We start from the raw sequence: 21,831 nt of genomic DNA on the forward strand, positions 1-21,831 counted from the left end.
GGAAAAATAGGAATGCACAAAAAAATCCAAAATTGACCAAACCAAATTGACGATTCCATTATAACTTGTAATCCCCATCCACCTTTCCTGTAGAATCTAATATTTTAGAGGACCCAGTAAGGGCCGTTCTTGAAGTTCACTAGTTCAGAAGGCTGAAATACAAGTAACTATATTTTGCTTAAACATCTTCCACAGTTGCCCAATAGAACAAATTGATGACCCCAGTGAACTCTTAAAACAAATTTATGAAATAAGTTGCAACCAGAAATGTTCAAATGCGATGCAGGACAGAAAAGCATGACAAATAGTACTCAACCTGCAAATTAACAACAAAAAATTAAAATTGCAACATTTAAAAAAAAAAAAAAAAAACTAGCATGTCCTAAGACATCTTAAGGAAATCAAGTCTTCACACTATAAATCCGAACTACAACTAACAGCAGGAATACATAAAACATCAAACAACCACCACCATCTTAAGTTTGTGGCGATGTTTTTGCAACTCCACTCTGTTGAACAGGCTGTGATGCTGCTGAAGAATCATAAGTCGAACGAGCATTATTGCCAGCATTGCCATCTGCAGGATATGCTGCAGGCTGAGAATATCCACCACCATAAGAAGTGTTGTAAGGTTGCATCCCCTGTCCATAACCTGTTTGACCAGCTGTTGCCGAACCATAAGGCGGACCATACCCTGGTTGAGCACCTGAAGCACCAAACCCAGATGGTGGCAGTCGCTGTGGACCTGAATCTGGTTGGGAATAGCCAGATGGCAGAGGCTGAGAATGTGGGTATCCAGGCTGCACAGAGGCAGGCTGGCCATAACCTCCAGGAGTGCTAGGTGATTGTTGTGTCTGACCATAAACAGAGGGATTGGCTGGAGGTTTCTGAGCTTGTGGTGGTCCATAGTTGGACCCATATCCAGGCTGAGCTGGTGGTTGACTCCCATAACCGGGTTGGGCATATCCTGGCTGGGTGGATCCTTGAGGTGGATAACTAGATGGGTTTGGGCTAGGCTGTTGTCCAGTAGTATAACCTTGCTGACCCATTGCAGGGGGATGAGTTGGTGCTTGGGTCGAGTCCCCTTGGGTTCCATAGGAGGAAGTGTGCCCTTCCTGAGTAGCACTGCCTACATTACCATAACTGGGAGCAGAGGTATAACCTTGCTGTTGATCATATGGTGGTGGTTGACCATAACCTGATTGAGTATATCCACCATAGCCATCATAACTTTGTCCTTGCTGATTAAAACCAGAAGTTGGTGGCTGACTGTAATTATAACCAGTGTTATCTGCTGGAGCTGCAGGACCACCAGAGGTTGGTGGTGGTTGTGAAGAAGCTGGCTGATTATAGTAATCATAACCCTGACCAGTTTGCTGATTGGCAGAGACATTTGACTGATCCCAGTTGGATGGATATCCACCAGATGATGGTTGGGGAGGATATCCTGCATAAGGTTGCTGGGACATATTATACTGAGGTGGTGGGCCGGGGTAAGCTCCTGGCTGCATGTAGCCATAACCAGGTTGCTGCACTGGATTAGCTCCAGGTGGCCCCCAATTGCTTGGCGGTCGAGTTTGATATCCTTGCTGTGGATACCCTCCAGCCATTGATGGATTCCTAGCACGATTCTGCACAAAAGCATTTTTGTCCCAAATAACCTGTGTGTACTTTTTCACAAGTGCCAGCAAATGTACTTTGCAAAACACAAAAATATATGCATATGTACAAGCATTTAGACAACTAAAAAACAATCACATCTAGAAATCAACATTAAACAACAAATAAGCATGTATTATTTAGGGATTAATGGATTTCATATTTTATCAGGAAGGGGTATGAATGCCTACATACCGTACTTTGATGATGGAATTATTGAGTTACTCCTGCAGAAGCCCATCCTCTCCCTACTTGAAGTGAATGGGTAGTGGTACAAAAAGAAACAAAGAGAACTATACAAGCTTTACCACAGAAGTATAGATATAACAGATCTCATCGCATAGGCTGGAGATGATTACATAATCATATGAAGTGTAGACTAATATGACATAGTATCCATTTGATGCATTATAACTAACAGAAGCATCAATACAAGAATAAAGGCTTTATAATGATATATCTATTGACTAAACAACACCTAAAAAATTTATGTGCAGTTCAAAATTGGAATTCACCATACAAGGAACAAAAGTACGTGAATAATAATATTTACAGCAACAAACTTATATCTAAGGGATAATTATAAACAATACCTACATACAAATAGGCATACATTTATCCAAATTTATTATGTAATTGATGAGAAGGTCCTAGTCGATTTCCTCGCAGACCTTTAGCCAACACAAATATATTTTGGAAATATGGAAAACCAAAAGAGTGCATTATGATGGCCCACAATGAAAACGAGAATAATACCTACTGCAGAAGCCACAAATGGCAAAATAGCAAACGAAATAAAAAATACAAAGGAGAATATGATCTCAACCTGTACACATCTGGACAACACATCCAACTTGGTCGATGTGGTATTGAAAAGATTAGGAGATTGAGTGGAAAGAAGGAAATCAGGAAAAAAAACATGCCAAGCATGTTTCAAGAGATTGTAAGGCTAAACTTTCTATCAACTAGAAAGAAGAAGAGGGGAGAAAATCATTAACATGAAATCAATAACAATTGTCAGACTATGGTAAAACAATTATCAATAGTATGAAAGCACTAATAAAAATTCAAAATTAATTATAGGACAACAAAAAATGATACTGTTCTTAAAATTTGAGATCAAATTAAAACCACCAAAATCAGTTATAGTATATAAGTTGACAACAAGTACCACCGTTAGGGCACTCAGTAGCAAAACTGAAGGGGCATCCTAAAAATAACAAGTATCCCAAAGGTTTGTACCCCAAAACTAATCCAATTTAATAAGATTGTACTCCTCAAAAGTGGACTCGCTTCTCTGCACAATATAATTCACCATACATCAAAAAATGGGATTCAGAGCCATACCAGAGCAACGCCGAGGGAACACCAACAAAAGAATCCATGTTGGTGTCAAAAAAGTCTGATAACACTAACCCTACAATAGTTCCCAATAGCATCAGTCACATGACACAATCAATAAGTACAGATGGTGGTAGAACACACTATAATCCAAAAACTTCTCACTTGGGAATACAATCAATAATTACGGCATATTATACCAAGATAATTAACAATTATAATGTCCTTACTGACTAAACAAAAAAGATGATACTTGCCCAATAAGCCAAGGATCCAAGATATCGGCACAGCACTAACAACTATATGACAGTAAGTAATCACTCTCCATGAAAGACTGGCACTTCCAACTTTTAAATTTCTTCTGGCTCACCATTAACCCATCATCAGCCTCCAATATATATGTTAGCAGAAGTAAAAATACAGTAACGAGTAAGAAATTGATGCACTTCGAAAGATGGAGAATAAAGGTCTACTCAAGTCACTCGAAACCCATTCTCATAAATTCAGATGTACATCAGTCACGTCACCATGCTATACCATTACAACCTCTCTTCCACCTTCCCAAAGTCAGTTTGACAAATGGGACAAGAATTCTCAACCAGTTAAGCCGAGTATGCCAGAAGGACAAGTAAACAAAAGTCGTGCAACTTTCTGATTCTAACAGTCTAATAAGGGAAATTATAAATCAATATATTTAAGCCATTTGTCAATAACCAAACAGTTGCCCCAGCCATTACAGATTGCAAACAGGGCCAACTATCTTCATCACAACAATTGTGCATCTTAAAACACATTCCACACTGATGAAAATTAGCCGAAAGATAAACAGAACCATAAAACCAACTTCTATTTCAGAGGAAGGAGGACAACAAATGTCCTACACTATAAGACAGCACAAAATCTAAAAGAGGAGTCAGACCCATAAAACAACTCAAATGACCAGCTAACAACTTGAGATGGATAGAAGCTTTACTAAAACAATTAAGAAATGAAAGGATGAAGAAACAAGGTAAAACAACAACACCTACACACAAGAGAGACAGAGAACGAGAGAGAGAGACAGAGAGAGGAAATAAAAGATGTAAGGAGTCTTCATAACCAGGTTTGAATAATGAACAACCTGAATAATGGCCCAAAAGGACAAAATATGATCTACAGTAACATATAAAAACATCAGCAGAAAGAACTAATTTCTCAGTTACACAAAAATAAATAATATAGTCCCCATCAATGTTGCATGTTGCAGGTCAATGTAAAAAATGGCAGCTAAATCTCAAATACCAAGTCCAAAAAAAAATAACAAAAACAAAATAAAAGAGGCCATAACTTCTCAGTACATAAATCTAATATTTTCTTATCACAGCTAATACAAGCAATAACATTCAGAAGCATAACAGAATCAACATGGCAAAGAAAAAACAAATAGAGCAACAAAGAGTTATAACCAAATAAAAAATGAAAGGATAATTCATACTAATAGGAGCAGCAATAGAAAATAGAAGCATTAGTATATCACATCCTATCTCCAGCATTATTTTCCTTAGTTTAACATGTTTCACACGACAAAATCTAGTTCCTCAGGCCCAATGCTGAAAACTAACATCAACAACCAACCATACCTCACTTGTAACTTCAAGAACCAACTGTTTAGCAAGTTCAATCTGTTCACTAGTCCCCTCTATATGCACATTCCTTTCTGTTGATGTATCACCTGGGGGTAAATGCAATGGTATCACCTGCAGTGTTTAAAATGCAGACAATGATTTCCAGGATTAACCTACTGACAGGAGCTATGTGCTGTCAACAATAAATAAGTATGGGCCTTCTCTAAAATAGTGATGAACTTTAAACTACTACAGTAGTGATGGAGATGATAATGTGAAGATGGTGCTTAGCATTGAAAACAGACCTGAATCCGAGCTCCAGTCCTAGTTTGCATGTTCTTGATTGTTTCACCACCTTTACCAATTACCAGACCAACCTGAAGCCATGCACATCACATGTTACCCGAAACAAGAAACAAAAACAAAACAGCAGCCATGTATAGCTTCTAGAAATTTAGTATATACCTTGTTACTAGCAATTTTCATTACAAAATGTTCAGAACCGCCTTGTCCTGTGAACCTTCTAGAAACAGTGCCAGAACCTCCTGCATCAGCCTGGGGAAAACATAAGACAAGAACCACCTTGTTGGTATGTTGATGTGATCATTACTAAACATCTATGATCTCCGTTAATTTCAGTTGAACCAAGAGTCCAGGAATAACTGACTGAGACCTCATGTAGCTAATAAGCATTCAGATGAAACAGCATATGCAAGGCATTAAATCTTAGCCCTACAATCCTACCTCTTCAAGAACTTCATTAATCAACTGTTCTGCCTTTGCAATTTGTTCAGGAGTACCCATGAGCTCTACCGTCCTAGTAGGGGAATTCGGGTCTGCATCCATATCTCGAGTAACCTGAATCTTTGCTCCAGACTGAAGCTGAAGATATTTAATTGTCTCTCCACCTTTTCCAATGATAACACCTACCCTACCATTTGGAATATCAATTTTTTTGCTAGAGCCTCCCATATATGAAGCATATGAAACAGTAATTGCAGAAGGGGCTGAGTTTGACATAGACTTCATATCTGCAGTCAATAAAGTCATAAAAATATCTTCCAGAATAGAATAATCTGCAATCTTGAAATATCGAGTAGGAAAGTAAATCAAAATATCGTCAAAGCAAATAAATAGCAAAGTCAAGATCAAGACAGTGACCACATACTTAATTAAGCACCTTCGAAAAAAAATCCAAAGGCATAGAAGAAAACAAATAACAGAACCCCCTTAATCCTAGTCCCAATTATTCAGTTAAATCGCCTAATAGCTATACATATAGTAATGGAAAGAAAATTAGAAGCCTCAAAACAATGAGAACTGAGTGTAGCAACAAAGTCAAAAGATTAAGCACTAAGCAAGGAAGGAAACGAAACAAACATCAAAGGAAATAGATAACAATATAAAAGTACATAAAAGCAAAGAAGTTGCACAAACACGGAAGCGCATAGATCCGCATACAGAAATTCACATTAATAAACAACAGAAAGTGATAGAGTCTCAACCATTAGGAGCAGAGCTAAAACCCTTGTCACTGGAATCGAAGCCAGAAGCACCATTCTCAACCCTAGGGCGCTTAACATCAGCACCGGCTCCGCTCAATAGGCGAGCGGCTATTTCCTGAGCTTTCTGTTTGGCCATCTGGATCTCATCGGTAGGCGGAGGCACGGTGTTGTAAGACGGCGGGGCGTGAGTGGAGTCTGGGGATGAGAAGCCAGTAGGTCGTCGCGTTGACGACGGCGGGGTCTGGTCATCATATTTGCGCTTATTGGAGACGATGGGAGTGTTGTCTGTACCCGAAGAGTACTGCGATTCGTCTGCCATGGGTAGAAAAACAAAGAAAGAAAACCCTAGGTACTGAGCGTTAATTAGATGTAAGAGTTGAGAATGGGGCTTTTATATAGAGGACAGAGGAGGCAAGTGAGAGTATAAATTGCGACTATAAAGAGATTTTTTGATTGGAGATTCGTTTAGGCGTAATGCCGAAAAAAAAAAAAGGAAATATTTAATATAATTTATTGTATTGTCCTAACAAAAATTGCAATGCAGTCCCTAACTTTTTAATAAAAAATCATTTAATTCCTAAAGTTCCTTTTTCTTAACAAATCCTGTACGAGGTACCAATATGCATATGATAAAGAAGCTTTCATTGATTTTGGAAAAACTAAAAAGAATATGTATTTTTGTGGAGTAATTTTCACCTCACTGAATTTGAGTTATTATGCATTTTACTGAATTTTGATTTGTTTCATAAAAAAATAATATTTAAATATTTTTCTGAAATAATTATCGAAATAAAATGTAAGATTAATTTTTTAGTGAGATGCATATATAATTTATCTACATGGTTTAAAATAATAATAAATAAATCTTTTTCTTTTTTTAACTACTATAATATCTTAGTCTTGTAAATTTTTTAACTTTGTTTCCGCCTAGAACCAAATATATTTTTATTTTAACGTTTATATATAATTGATTTTATTCACATCATAATTCTTCCAATACAAACTTGCAAAAACGGACACAACTTTTTTGATACTTAAGTCAATATGAGTGATGAGCAAATTATGGAGTCCAATATGAACTCCTTATACAGTGTGTAAATTAGAGTTTGAATATAAAATGTAATCCTATATAAAATAGGATATAAAATCCTAAATAAGATATAATATGAAATCCTATCAGATAAGGATAATATTTTGATATGGATAATTTTATATTGTGATTAGGATTCTACCACCTTATTCAAAATTATAGGATATTTAAATAGTTGATATAATTTGGGTCATTGAGACCCGGACTGAATATATTTTAATATTGAGCTATATCAGTAGTCCTCCTTATAGTGGTTGAATCTTTAGACTCGATATTGAATTATTTCTTTTGAACTTGTCGCCTTACAAAAATTTGATGGCAAATCACTTTGGTGATTGCTTTTACTTTTTCCTTGGCGAACTTGTCACTTTGTGGGATTTTAGTAATAATTTGTTTTGATTTTTTCCCTAATGAATTTGCCGCATTGTGTTTTGACCTTAAAGGTCATAGTTTCTTTGTTACTTGTGTTTGTAGTAATAATGTTTTATGGCTGCATTTTAATCCAGATGAGAGGACTAAAGTTATCAATATAGAACTAAAATATAAATGTTTCAATAGATGGACTTGTATGGTTAAACAATATTATCTGACTTTTGTTTCCATCTTGTTTTGATGGCTTGACATTGATAAGATCTGGTATTATGTTGTCATCATGAGAAGCTATATGGGCATTAGTTGTTGATGAGGGTAGGCAAATCGCCTAAGGGGGCAATTGGTTTTTTGAAAGAGCGGTCTCTTATGTCGTCTAAAAGGGTAATTGGTTTCCTGAAAGGGCCCTCTTATATCACTTATGAGCGCTTTTACGTCGCCTAGGGGCTCTCTTATATTGCCTAAATGGGCAATTGATTGCTTGAAAGGGCACTCTTACGTCGCCTAGGGGAGCTCTTACGTCGCCTAAGTGGGCAATTGATTGACTGAAAGCGCACTCTTATGTCGTTTAGGGACGCTCTTATGTCCTTAAGTGGGCAATTGATTGCCTGAAAAGGCGCTCTTACGTTGCCTAAATGGGCAATTGCTTGGCTGAAAGAGCGCTCTTATATTGCTTGGAGGTGCTCCTATGTCACCTGAGTGGGTAATTGGTTGCTTGAGAGGACACTCTTATTTCACTTAGGGGCATTCTTACATTGCTTAAGCGGGCAATTGATTACCTGAAAGGGCACTTTTCCATCGCTTAGGGACGCTCTTACGGTGTCTAAGTAAGCAATTAATTGTCTAAATGGGAACTCTTACATCACCTAGGTGGGCAATTGGTTGCCTAAAAGGGCGTTCTTTCATCGCTTGGGAACGCTCTTACGTCATCTAAATGGGCAATTGGTTGCCTGAAAGGACACTCTTACGTCACCTAGGGGCGCTCTTACGTTGTCTAAGTGAGCAACTGGTTACTTGAAAAGGCGCTCTTACGTTGTTTAAGGGCGCTCTTATGTTACCTAAAAGCACTCTTACGTCGCGTAAGTGGACAATTGGTTGCTTGAAAGAGCGCTCTTCTGTCGCCTGGGGCCGCTCTTACACCATCTAAATGGGCAATTGGTTGTTTGAAAGAGTGCGCTTACATCATATAAGGGCACTCTTATATCGCCTAAATAGACCATTGGTTACCTGAAAAGAGCGATCTTACGTCACCTAAGTGGGCATTTAGTAAAGAGCAATCTTACGTCACCTAAGTGGGCATTTAGTTGTCTAAAATAGCGCTCTTACGTTACCTAGGGGTGCTCTACGAAATGTGCTCTTACGTTGCCTAAGGGTGCAATAGGTCACTTGAATTTGGGGAAGAGTCTTTCAATATGTGGAGCGTATTATTACTTTAGAGTTGTACTTCTTTTATAGGGATATAACCTATTAAAACTCATATGCAAAATTAAATTTTTATACAAGATATAAAAATATAAAAATTGAATTTGTACAAGATGACCCATAATGATATGTGATTTTAAAGTTAATGCAGAGTCTAAATAGAAAAATAAATACAAAAGTGAAGTAATTATTGTTTACCGCGGGTTGTTAATACATAATATTACTTGGTTGATGTGTGTAAACATTATCGTATTACAATAACATAATTTATAATTTTTCTATTTTTTAATATTTAATAAAGAGTTCTTTGTAAGCCATTAATATAATGCTAAATTTTATAAAATAAACTTAATAAAAAATTAATATCGATGGATCTTCATGTTTAATGAGAACTTGATGGATCTTCATGCTTCATGTCATTTAGCGATATTGAAATTATGTCGTTAATTCAAAAATCACAAAGTCTATCACTACAATAGCGACTTGCAAATGTTGATCGCAAAACATTCTTGACAAAGATACCAAAAGGATTAACCTCATTGTAAATTTATTGTATAAACTTTTGTGACAGAACAAAATTCTTTAGCGGCAGTAATTATTTTGTTGCTTATGCCAAATTTCTAATAGAGTGTTAATGAAATAAAATAATGAGATATAAATTTTATTGTAACAGATTTTACGACAAAATAAATTCTTTTAATGATATAAGCTCAAATTTCTAAAAAATGTGAGGAATATATAAATTTCATTTTAATAGATTTTATAATGGAATAAAATCTTTTAGTGATAGAAAATATTTCCATCACATAATTTACATCATCACAATTTTTTAAATAATAAAAAATATGAGATATATAATTTTTATATTAATTTTATAAATGATGTAAATAATATTATTCACGTCATAACTATTCAATAGATTCATATTAAAAAACTTATGATGTGAATGTTGGTATACAGCATCAACGTTTTAAATTAAAATTAAATAAAAAATAAATTATTTATTAAAAAATATATTTTTAAAAAAATATTTTATAAATAAAAAACTAATTTTTTGAAACCACAGTCTAAAAATGGTATACTTATATTATATCTTCCAAGTATATCTTCTTCTTTTAAGTTTTGATGACGAATATTGATTTCGGAGCATAAGAATGTTATTTCTTTTGATTTTTACTTGCGTAAAATAATTATAAGTATTATAATTATTTTTTAATAAGCTCTTATATTTTTACTAATATATGTTTAGATATTATAATTATATATAAATACAATATAATTTTATAAATAAATCCTAAAATATTATAATTATTTATTACTAATTATAACAAAATTCCTTTAACAATGTAATTTTAAAATATTTATAGAAATAAGCATTAAATCTGCTTGATTTAAATACTAAAAATTTTTAAACTATAAAATAAAATTGAATTGACATTAATTATAAATTAATTAAATTATTAAAATTAGAATTCAAATCGATAAAATTAAAATATTTCAAATGCAAAATAAAATAGAAATTGATGTTAATTATAAATGAATTGAATTACTGAAAATAAAATGAAAGAATATAATTATATTATAAAATGAAAAAGCAAATTATTTTAGTTTAATTCGATTAAAAGCTAATTTTGAATGTCATTTCTATCGATTTAAAATCCAAAGTCAAAATATCAATTCTCAAAATAAAATTTGGATATTAATAACTAGCAAATCTCAATGACAAAATGCACGAAAATCAATTGATATCACATTCCATAAATAATGGTGACAAATCAAAAAATATAGAGGTCCAAATACATAATTACATGATTATTGTTTGGCAAGATATAATTTTTTTAAAAAAATAAATAAATTTTTATAAAATTATGTGTAATTTTTTTTATTAAAAATTTTGTAAATTGAAAGTGAATGAATTCTTACATTTCAAATAAAAAACTTGATAGAAAGGAATTAAATATTTGTGAAATTTTTTATTTCAAATAATAAGATCTGAAATGGGCGTAAAACCCTTTTTTTTTTTTTAAAAAAAAAAAAAAAGGCAAAAAATTAAGAATTTGACTCTCAAAAGGAACTTGCAATGTAAGGGGCAGACTCTGAAAGATTTATCTGCTTCTCAATCAACATCCACTGCTACATCATTTTCCAGTCCACCACCACCACACGATGGAGAGTCGAGAGCGGCTATTGGTGCTTGGCTATTACTGTGAGGGAATGAGAGCAAAGGAGACCGAAGGAAGGGATGGAATAATACATGAACAAAATGTAAACATGACCGGGAGATAAAAGGATTGCAGCTTCATTTAGTTTCCACCCAAGATTTGCCCATCTTCTAAGGTGGATCCTTTGTTTGATCTTCGCTTAGTTTTCTCTTCTTGCATGTAGCAGAGGAGAGTTGATGAGACGTTCTTAGCTGTAGACTTCTAGAGCTTCAAATGGGGCGTGAAAAGGGGGGGCTAGTCCTGGATTATGCTGCTTTTTTCCTGGATTGAAGATGCTTCATCTCCTTGTTCTGCCATGGGTATCAGAGTGGAAGACGGGCGGCCGCGGTTTCCTTCAGTTCTGGGTGCGCTTCTCTCCCTTTAGCTCTGGTGTTCTTCTATTAAGCTGTAGGCATTTGTTTTCACAGCTTATAATTTTGAGCTTCAGAAGCTTTTGATTTTAGCCTTGGGACTTGAACCTTATTTAGTAGAACGCTAGTTATCTTGGGTTAAAAAAAATGATAACAAAGGATTCTACTAGAGAAGACCACTGTTCCAACTACAAAATCCTCCTCTTAACCACGTTAGTAAAATAAATATATTTATTGTTTTCTTCGGAAAAAAGGGCTTGAATCAGTATAGCAAAGTTCAGTTGCTCTCTGTGTCAAGGAAGATAGATTATCAACTTGGGATTAGGATACAACGCTCCAATAAATACTCTAAAATCTGTTTTTAGAAAATGCAATTTGGCAAATGCTATCAAAATATAAATAGAACAAAATCTCTTTATTTAGTCTACATATTACAAACACAAAAAGCAACTTTCTATAATTACACAAGCAAGTAGTAAAGTTCATAATGTCCAAGTTATAATTAAGTTTTACAGGACCTGTAGCCACCATATGCATTCAGATTCTCAAAGCCTTTTGGTGAATACCTCTCTCCCCACAGCACTTGGAAGGGGGACATATGCATAATTGTATCTATTGGTAACAAACATAAAAAAGCACTCATTTAGACCACCAATGAAGGAAATCTTTGCGCCTGTTGATCTTTTTCTGAAGCTGGAGTAGCCCATAGAGTAAGGCCTCGGCAGTGGGAGGGCATCCTGGAACATAAATGTCTACAGGGACAATTCTGTCACAACCACGAACAACAGAATACGAGTAGTGATAGTATCCCCCACCGTTTGCACAGCTGCCCATAGAGATGACCCACCTTGGCTCAGGCATTTGGTCATAAACCCTGTAAATAATTTTCATTACAACACCCATTTCACAGTGCAATCATCTGTACAAAAGTGAATACACAAATATTCAATATTCATTTACATACAAAATAAATATAAATAAAAACCTCAATTGTGTTCGAAATCCCAAATATATTTGAAAAACAATTCGAAAATTAAGTACTTCAAAGCAAAAGGAGAAAAAAATTCAGAAACAACCCAAAACGCAAATAATTTGCTTTTGTTACGGAGAATATTGCAGAGATTTAACACCATTTAATATTTCGCAATGTCTAAAGCTTCCAAATGTAAACCATAACGAATAAGGACAAAGCCAAAACTAGCAAATAAATAGATACATAATACTCAGCAATCCAGCTTTAACCATGTCTCCTTTATCCCCAAACAAACCCAGCCGTAAACTTGGCAAATTTCATTTGAAGCATCTCTTTTTCCTTTTTTCCTTTTTTTCTTTAAACTCAAGCATCAACTAAATAAGTCAAACTTAACCACAGCAATCTAAGTCGAACTTAACCCTAGCAAACCTTGACCAGTGCTTAGTTATAAACCAAATTCAATTCAAGCTTTTGAAGTAACCATATGTTTTAGGCTATATGATTACAGAAGCCGCATAACCCTCCCAAACCTTGGCTTAATAGTCACTCAGTCCTACAATCACCTAACTTCAATACCAATAACACTATTTTACATTTATATTATTGAACTTCAAATAAAAAGGTTATGTTCATAAGGCAAGTGGAAAGCTCCACAAAATTTCTAATGTTGAAGCATGAGATACTGTTGCTTCACTCTAATTTCTGCAACTTCCAAGAATCTAGGTATTTTTACATATAGATTGAATTCAAAATCCTAAGATCTAGCTGCATGCGGAACTTTTAAGACAATTTTCTAAGTAAGGTGCTCCACTTCTTTCGTTGCTGATTAGGTACAAAATATGTGATATTTAGCCCTATAAATAGCCTTATATTGCTTAAAGCAAAGTCTGGAAGAGAAGTAAGAAATCAATATATGTTTTTGCAGTACTCTCCCGCAAACTTCTTAGTTTTTTCTTCCTTGGGATCCAAATAAATGATATCAGCGATTCATTGGTCTTAAAGGACCAGATAAGAATTATTCTCGTTGTTAAAGCATCATCAAGTGTTTCACTTGCAACATCTCCAGTGTTGAAAAAAGAGTTAGCAACACAACTAAGCAACACAACTAAGCAAACCTAAATGTAGGATAGTCGCTCCAAGAAGAAAAACTAAGTAGACAACGGCTGGAGACATGGTTGCTCCAAGAAGTCAAATAAGTTAGTAATGCTTGGAGACAGAGCTGCTCCAAGAAGTAGAGTCCCTTTTCTGAGGAACAAGCAATTCGCTGGTGAGAAGTGCACAAACAAAAGAGAAAATGGTGAGAACTGAACTAGACAAGGAAAACATTGTAAGAGCTGCACCAGAAAGTTGGAGAGATGATGCTCCAAGGTAACTCATTTTGGAGTTTTGGCAAAAGTATCAAGGAGGCATGTTGAAGCATGAGACATTAATGCTTCATACTCAATACTCCTGCAACTTCCAGGAATCTAGTTTACGTATTGTAATATTTTATTAGTTTGGTTAAAATATTGAAATCAAGTAGCAAAGGTAGGTGTGATTTGTAACTTACAGGCCTAATTTTCTAAGTTAGGTGCTCCACTCCTTTCTTAATTGACTGGGAAGAAAACATAGAAATTTTGCTCTAAAATGCCTTGTACTGCTGTAAAACAGAGATGAAACTGAGATGAAAAAAAAAAGAGGGGGAAGCAGAGTATTTGAGAGAAAGATGCGTGATTAATTCCCCTGCCAATTGGAATATATAAACTACTTACAAGAATAAATTAATTTTCTACTTATACCCCAATCATTTCTCAATCATATTACACAATCATATTCCTAATTATGCATACAATCACTACAAATCTACGCTATTTACAGAAAGTATCTCAACACTTCCCCTCAAACTGGAGCGTACATATTATATTCTCCAAGTTTATTACAAATATATTTGATTTGTGAACCCCAAAGAGATTCTGTGAAAACATCAATTACTTGATCATTTGAGTTAACAAAGCTAGTAGAAATGCATCTCGACTCAATCTTTTGCCTAATAAAATGGCAATCCACCTCTATATACTTCGTACTCTCATAAAAAACTGGATTTGATGCAACATGGAGAGCAGCTTGAATATCACATATAAGCTTCATTTGGCTAGTATCGCCATATTTCAATTCCTGAAGGAGTTGCTTCAACCAAATGAGTTCGCATGTTGCCATAGCTATAGCTCGATATTCTGCTTCTGCACTTGATTGTGCAACCACACCTTGTTTTTTCCTTTTTCAAGATATAAGATTCCCTCCAATTATAATACAATATCTTGAAGTAGATCGTCTATCTGAAAGAGTGTCTGCCCAATCTGCATCAAAATAGCTAACAATTTGTGAGTGACCCTTGTCCTCATAGGGTAGACCCTGTCCTAGAGCTCCTTTGATATATCTAAGAATGCGAATGACTGCATCCCAGTAACTACTATATGGGATTTAAAGAAATTGACTAATCACACTTACAACAAAAGGAAATATTTGGTCGCGTGATAGTGAGATAATTGAGTTTGCCAACTAATCTTCTATATCTAGCAGGATCTTTAAATGGCTCTCCTGTTCAGGAACAAATTTTACATTTGAATCCCTGTGAGTGTCCACATGTTTACGGTCTAACATGCATGTTTCTTTCAATATATCCAAAGCGTATTTCCGTTGAGAAATCGCAATACCTGTTTTAGATTGTGCCACTTCAATCCCAAAAAAATACTTCAATTTCCTTAGGTCTTTAATTTGGAAATGACTGAACAAATGTTACTTAAACTGAGAAATTTCATCATTATCATTTGTTGTACCGACAATATCATCAACATAGACCACTAAATAGATGCATCTATCACCATTATGACGAAAAAATAAGGAATGATCAAAATTACTTCGATACATTCCAAACTGTTGAACTACAGTGCTGAATCGTCCAAACCATGCTCTTGGAGACTGTTTTAGTCCATACAAAGAGCGTCGAAGACAACATACTAAGCCTGACTCCCCCTGAGCAACAACCCCTGGAGGTTGCTCCATGTAAACTTCTTCGGCAAGCTCTCCATGAAGAAAGACATTTTTAATGTCCAGTTGATGAAGGATCTAGTAATTAATTGCAGCCAATGAGATAAGGAAGCGAACAAAAACTATTTTGACCACTGGAGAAAAAGTATCACTGTAATCAAACCAAAAAAATCTGTGTAACCTTTAGCTATAAAGCGAGCTTTAAAGCGATCAATCTTGTCATCAAGTCCCACCTTAACTGTGTGAACCCATCGACAACCAACAGTAGACTTGTCAGGTGGTAAGAATACCAATTCTCAAGTTCCATTGTTATGAAGAGTAGTCATTTCCTCAACCATGATATTACACCAACCAGAATGATCCAATGCTTCTCTAACTGTCTTGGGTATAGAGATAGCAAACACAACAAAAACAAAAATATAATAAGAAGAAGATAAACGATGGTAACTCATAATATTATAAATGGGATGAGGATTTCAAGAAGAGCGAATATCTTTTCGAAGAGTAAGAGAAGGAGTAACTGTTGCTGCAAAAGGCATGAGCGAAGTAGGTGATGATGGAACGGCAGGTGAGTCATTAAAAGTACCTGCATTAGGGGTAGGGCTGTGCAATCGGTCGGTTCGGTTCCGAACCGAACCGAACCGAAAAAACCGAAAACCGATTTATTAAAATTTTCAAAACCGAAAAAACCGATTATAAAAGTATAACCGAACCGAACCAAACCGATAAAAATCTGTTCGGTTCGGTTCAAACCGAAATAACTAATCAATTTCATGAAAGCTGGATCGTCATGGAAGTTCGACGGTCGCCACGAAGCGGCATCGTCATTGGAACGGCTTCATTTCTCGGTGGCGGAATGTCATCTCTGATCTTGAAATTCCCTCCCAACTTCGTGCGCCAGCTCAGCACCAAGTCCCGCCGGAACTGCAGCAACATCGATGTGGCGCAAGTCGTTGCCGCTTCGTGGTCCGACAATTCTGCTACAGGTATTCCCTTGGCGGCGGCTGCCGGCTCCGCTGCAATCCCCGCTACGCCGGTCGATTTGATTGACGGCGATGAGGCGACAGTGGTTCGGGTTTGGCTTGGGTAAATTCGGTTTGCAGTGGTTATGTCCTCAGTTGATCCACAGAAAGATTTCAGAGATTCAATGATGGAGAGGGGACAGGGGAGGCGAACGCCTGGGCCGAGGGTTGGGATTAGAACCGAAATCGGTTATTTCGGTTTGATCGGTTATTTAACACGTTTAAACCGAACCGAACCGAAAACCGAATAATTTTAAATATACTAACCGAACCAAACCGATCATCCCGATTAACCGAACCGAAAAACCGAAATTAATCGGTTCGGTTCGGTTTTTCGGTTTAAACCGAAATCTGCACAGGCCTAATTAGGGGGAGAAATGTCATTGTTATTAGCAGATGGGTGAGGCCGACGTGGGTAGACTTGAAGAGGTGGCATAGAATTGGGAGATGGACACACTTCAGGCAAAAGAGAAATAAGAGTCGGAGGTATAGGCAAAGCTCTAGAAACAAAGGTTTTGTGTGCTGGACTAGAAGAAAAGTAAGGAGAGGTTTTAAAAAAGGTGACATTTGCAGACATAAAATATCTGTTAGTAGTAAGATCATAGCATTTGTAATCTTTTTAAAACCGTAAATAGCCAAGAAAGACACATTTAACTGATTTGGGTTGGAGTTTGTCTTTGTCAGGAGTATGATCATGAACAAAGCATATACATCCGAAAACACGCAGAGACAACTGGGTGAAATTCTGGTTAGGAAATAGAACAGAATAAGGACTTTGATGCTGCAAAACAGAGGAAGGCATCCGGTTAATCAAGTAACAAGCAGTGAGGACAGCTTTCCTCAAAAACGCAACAACAGAACATTGTGATGTAGGAGTAAAATGCGAGCTGTTTCAATCAAATATCGATTTTTTCTTCTCAGCAATCCCATTTTGTTGTGCGGTATGAGAACAAGAAGTTTGGTTAGTAATACCTTGAGTAGACAATAAATAAGTGAATGAGGAAGACAACTATTATCTTGCATTATCGCTTCGCAATATCTTAATGCAAACACCAAATTGATTATGGATTTCAGCATAAAACTTCTGAAAAATAAAGAGCTCGAAATGATTTTTCATCAGAAAAAGCCAAGTGCAACAAAAATAATCATCAATAAAGATAATAAGATATTGAAATCCCAGAGTTGTACTAACCCGACTTGGACCCCAAATATTTGAATGAACAATGTCAAACATAGAAGTGGCCCTATTATTGACTCATTTGGAAAAAGAAGCTCGAGTTTGCTTTCCAAGTTGACAAGACTCACATTCCAAAGAAGGAAGGAAGGAAGAGAGTCAAGGAACCAATTGTTGTAACTTGTTCAGACTTGGATGTCCCTAACAACTATCAATGAGTTCAGCGGAGGTGGAAGGCACAAAAGCAGTTGGAGAGTTAGAAGTGGAAAAATAGTATAATCCTTGTGACTTATATCCTGCTCGAATCATCTTTTCAGTACTTCAGTCTTGCTCAACCACAGATTCAGCAGTAAAGATAACTAAACAGTGAAGATCTTTAATCAATTTGCTAATAGAAATTAGGTTGTATGAACATTCAAGGGTAAATAAAACATTAGTCGAGGGGTAGAAGGAAGGAGATATACGTTATCGATCCCTTTAACTTGAGTTTGTGAATCATTAGCTAATGTGACCTTTAACTTGAGTTTGTGAATCGTTCGCTAATGTGACTTTAGATGGTGTAAGAAGGTGAAATAAGAGTAGAGAAAAAATTGGGATTACCAGAGATATGATTAGAAGCACCAGAGTCGAGAATCCATAAACCAACAGGTAAAGGCTTGATTAGATAAGCAAAAGAATTACCAGAATGAGCAATATTTGATTGGGCCATGGGAACTAAATCTGTATTAAAGGTGGTCTTACTTCTCAGACATGTCGAGAGAGATTCTAGAACAACAAGAAACTAGAATAAGGACCTGAATTTGCCAAAAAAGAGGATCTGTGTTTGTGAACAGTAGATCCGAAGCTATTGTTCACAAGCGACGAGTGAAGACGAGCTAGACAGGTGACCGGACTTAGTGGGCTAGAGTTGTCGGCGTCGGGCAGTGCTGGAGGAAGGGTCGCCGGCGTGAAAAAGTCATCGGAGAACAGTTCACGCGCCGGCACATGTACTGGAGTCAGACAGCTTGGGCAGCGTGTGGAGCCATTTCTGGTGGTGGCGTTTCACCGGGTCGCCAATCAGAAGCCGGTGAGAAAGGTGGGCTACGTAGTGAGACCAACTAATTTCCAGAAAGTCTTCAAAGGAAGGTGACAGATCTGCCACTCACTGAAAGGAAGGTGTGAAAGATAAGTATTAAGTAATCAACATATCTTTCTGGCTTTCTGCTGCTATTTCTTTCAAAATCTTAGTTTTACTTCATTGAAATCCAACAATACTTGAAATCCAACAATACCTCAGGCACAGCATAAGCAGTCCACAGGAACTTTTGTAAGCTAAACTCAAATGTTTTTGCATATTCCAAGCAGAGTTGCTCTTAAACCGAATATCCAAAGCCCTCGCTACCCAATAATTACATTTTTTGCTACAGCATTCAAGCTTGGCAGGTATTAAGAAACCACAGAACGAACTACATCCGAATAGAATATAATTTATGAGACAACTGATTCTCACTTATGCAGTACCTTCCTAGCAAAATACCACTTCTAGAGCAACACAGGTAATTCTTATCCATCTCTTAACTATATATTTGAAATCATCGCCTGAATGATGAGAGATCATTGAGTGCTCCACGTGTAACACCTCATTGTGCTGAGGCTGTGCACCAAATCAATAATATTAGGACATGCAACTAAAAAGATAAAACTACCCACTAAAATCACATCATCGTTAAAAAGCTATACTTACATGTTCGTGGAAAGTTGATTTCAATTTATTAAATTTTAAGTTTTTAGTTATTTGTCCTGATACTATTGGCTTGGTGGTACACTTGGAATGTCTAATAATTTGCCCTGAATAATTTACCAAATCAGCAATGGTGTTCAAACCATCATTCAAGTTCACTGTTTCCTGTAAAGAAGGAACTAAGAATAAGTACCATGGACATCCACTTTCTCCTAACAAATACTGCTATTGTCACTTTAAATCCCTTTCCTCTTATCAATCACGGAAAAATTTACAAGCAGCAATAACCATAGTACTTGCAGCAAATAGTTCCAACAAATTTCTACCTCTGGGGGGACAAAGTAAAAAAGAAAAAAAATTTGAATCGCAGACATCACCAAAAATTATGCACAAGAGGTTTATTAAATTAAATATCTAAAGATAGTCTAGTTAATATGACTGCACAAGAACACACTAGAATTCCATAAGGGATCCAAAACCACCTAAATCAGTTGCAGAACCCTAAAGCCCCAGAGACAACCAAAAGACAGTAAACCTAAACTGCCCGTACTAAAGACCAATGAAGCCAAAAATCTTGAAGAGAGAGCAAACTTCTAACCCTAAGAAATAATAGAGTTATGAGGCTTACTTGCGAAGAGCAGGGGCCATCTTGTTGGTGAGGGTACCAGCAACAATCATACAATCAGACTGGCGAGGACTAGGCCTGAAAATGATTCCAAAGCGGTCCAGATCGTAGCGAGCTGCACCAGTATGCATCATTTCGACTGCACAGCAAGCGAGGCCGAAAGTCATGGGCCAGATGGAGCCGCGGCGAGCCCAGTTCATAAGATCGTCGACCTTGGAAATAACGTACTCGGCTGCCTTGGAAAGGCCGGCGGGCGAAGAGGTGGAAGGGGGCGGTGGGCGCGCATAAGGAGTGGGTGACGTTGCCTCGGCGGAGAGAGAGGGGAGGGTGGTATGAAGAGAGACGGCAGCTCCTCGGTGCTGGGAGAGGATGATTGGAAGGCGTGAGGCGGTGTTCCTAGCGATCATGGCCATCGTTTCTACAAGTCACTCCGGCGAAGAAAGCAGACACACACAGACACTTGTAATGCTGCTGCTCTCGTTGCTGTCTCTCTATATATTGGCCAGGTGTCTTACTTGTGAAATTTGTATTCGATCCGCGTGTATTAAGAAAATATTTATTATAAATCTTAGAATATTTTAAATTAAATCATAATGAATTGACTTCAAACAAGTGTTTTTTATCTTACTATATACATTAACCCTACAAATCCTCTTATTTTTCCTTAATAAGGTTTTGTTTATAGGTTTTTTTTTTGAAATAGAGAGTTGGGGGAGTCAAACCTTAGACCTTATTATTAGAGTTATTGTTAAAAAAATATTTTTTTAAAAAAATATTAAAAATTAATTTAAATTTATTTTTAATATAATTTAATTATAAACATATCAAAATAACAAAATAATTTTTTATAAATTATTTATTTTTTATGAAAACCACAGAATATCAAAAATAAAAAGCCTATCAATATATCTCCCTTAAATATCCATTAATCTACTATTAAAAGAAAAAAATCATTAAAATTAAAAAAAAAAATAAAAATCTTTCAGACTCTCAAAAGTGGGAAGGGACTGACTCTTGACATACCGCACATAAAGAGAAACAAATGCTCCCATAAAAGCAAGACTTATAAAGAGGAAAAGCTTAATCTAGAAATTCAAGAAAAAACATTTTTTTCAAATTCCTCTATTTTCTATTAATTTAATTTATGAAAAATAAATAATTTAAACACAATTCATTTTAAGAAAATTCGGTAATTATTTAATCTCTGTTTATATCCTGCTTTCCTTAGTTTACTCTTTATAATATTTTAAATACAGTGTGCGTGGTAAAAACAAAAAAGAATTATTATCGACTTATTGAAATATTTGATTTTAGTTTTGGTCTGGTGTAGAGTCTGAGAATCATTCAATTTCGAAAAAAGAAAAAAAAAATCATTGAATGTCATAGGCCAGTTGAGTTCTTATATAATGGGCTCGACTCTTGGAAAAGCTTTTGGGGCCGTATCTCCCGATGATGTTTCGGCTTGTTTTTTCCTTTTTCTAGTGTATTTTATTTTCTCATGCTAAAAAACTATGAAAAACCCTCCAAAAAGAAAATTTGAAGCTTAGAAGAAATCTGAATATATCAAATTCCTTTCCACACCCTATGAGAAACAGGAAGGGAATAAATAATTGTTGATTGTATTTACCTGTTTTTTACAATAATAACCTATTTTACAATAAAATTAACTGCATTTTATAGACGTAAAAATGAAAATCAATACGTTAATTTTAATATTAAATTAAATTA

At 35.8% G+C, this 21,831-nt stretch overlaps 2 protein-coding genes and 1 long non-coding RNA gene across 3 annotated transcripts; 1 reads left to right on the forward strand and 2 right to left on the reverse strand.

Moving 5' to 3' along the window:
- Positions 1-225: 225 nt before the first annotated feature.
- Positions 226-6,513, reverse strand: LOC110603728 (far upstream element-binding protein 1). Its single transcript, XM_021741611.2, has 6 exons — positions 6,110-6,513; positions 5,349-5,635; positions 5,070-5,159; positions 4,910-4,981; positions 4,620-4,736; positions 226-1,631 (listed from the first exon to the last, which is right to left on the reverse strand). Exons 1-6 carry the CDS (start codon positions 6,426-6,428, stop codon positions 477-479), a joined length of 2,040 nt encoding a protein of 679 aa, XP_021597303.1. The 5' UTR covers positions 6,429-6,513; the 3' UTR covers positions 226-476.
- Positions 6,514-11,026: 4,513 nt separating this feature from the next.
- Positions 11,027-12,615, forward strand: LOC122722109. Its single transcript, XR_006348956.1, has 2 exons — positions 11,027-11,556; positions 12,078-12,615. It is a non-coding gene; the product is annotated as an uncharacterized LOC122722109 (long non-coding RNA).
- Positions 11,959-20,611, reverse strand: LOC110603838 (NADH dehydrogenase [ubiquinone] iron-sulfur protein 7, mitochondrial). Its single transcript, XM_021741782.2, has 2 exons — positions 20,107-20,611; positions 11,959-12,436 (listed from the first exon to the last, which is right to left on the reverse strand). Exons 1-2 carry the CDS (start codon positions 20,514-20,516, stop codon positions 12,202-12,204), a joined length of 645 nt encoding a protein of 214 aa, XP_021597474.1. The 5' UTR covers positions 20,517-20,611; the 3' UTR covers positions 11,959-12,201.
- Positions 20,612-21,831: the final 1,220 nt, after the last annotated feature.

Source organism: Manihot esculenta, chromosome 16, assembly GCF_001659605.2.
Source record: "Manihot esculenta cultivar AM560-2 chromosome 16, M.esculenta_v8, whole genome shotgun sequence".
Taxonomy (NCBI): domain Eukaryota; kingdom Viridiplantae; phylum Streptophyta; class Magnoliopsida; order Malpighiales; family Euphorbiaceae; genus Manihot; species Manihot esculenta.

What these genes read in the sequence shown, in the direction of transcription:
- LOC110603728 (XM_021741611.2), bottom strand. Translation starts at nt 6,428, where the DNA reads ATGGCAGACGAATCGCAGTACTCTTCGGGTACAGACAACACTCCCATC. An exon ending in GGACTGGAGCTCGGATTCAG is followed by an intron (nt 4,737 to 4,909) that starts GTCTGTTTTCAA and finishes TAAACACTGCAG; the next exon opens with GTGATACCATTGCATTTACC. An exon ending in TTCTTGAAGTTACAAGTGAG is followed by an intron (nt 1,632 to 4,619) that starts GTATGGTTGGTT and finishes GCTTTTGTGCAG; the next exon opens with AATCGTGCTAGGAATCCATC.
- LOC110603838 (XM_021741782.2), bottom strand. Translation starts at nt 20,516, where the DNA reads ATGGCCATGATCGCTAGGAACACCGCCTCACGCCTTCCAATCATCCTC. An exon ending in ATGGCCCCTGCTCTTCGCAA is followed by an intron (nt 12,437 to 20,106) that starts GTAAGCCTCATA and finishes AATTATTTACAG; the next exon opens with GGTTTATGACCAAATGCCTG.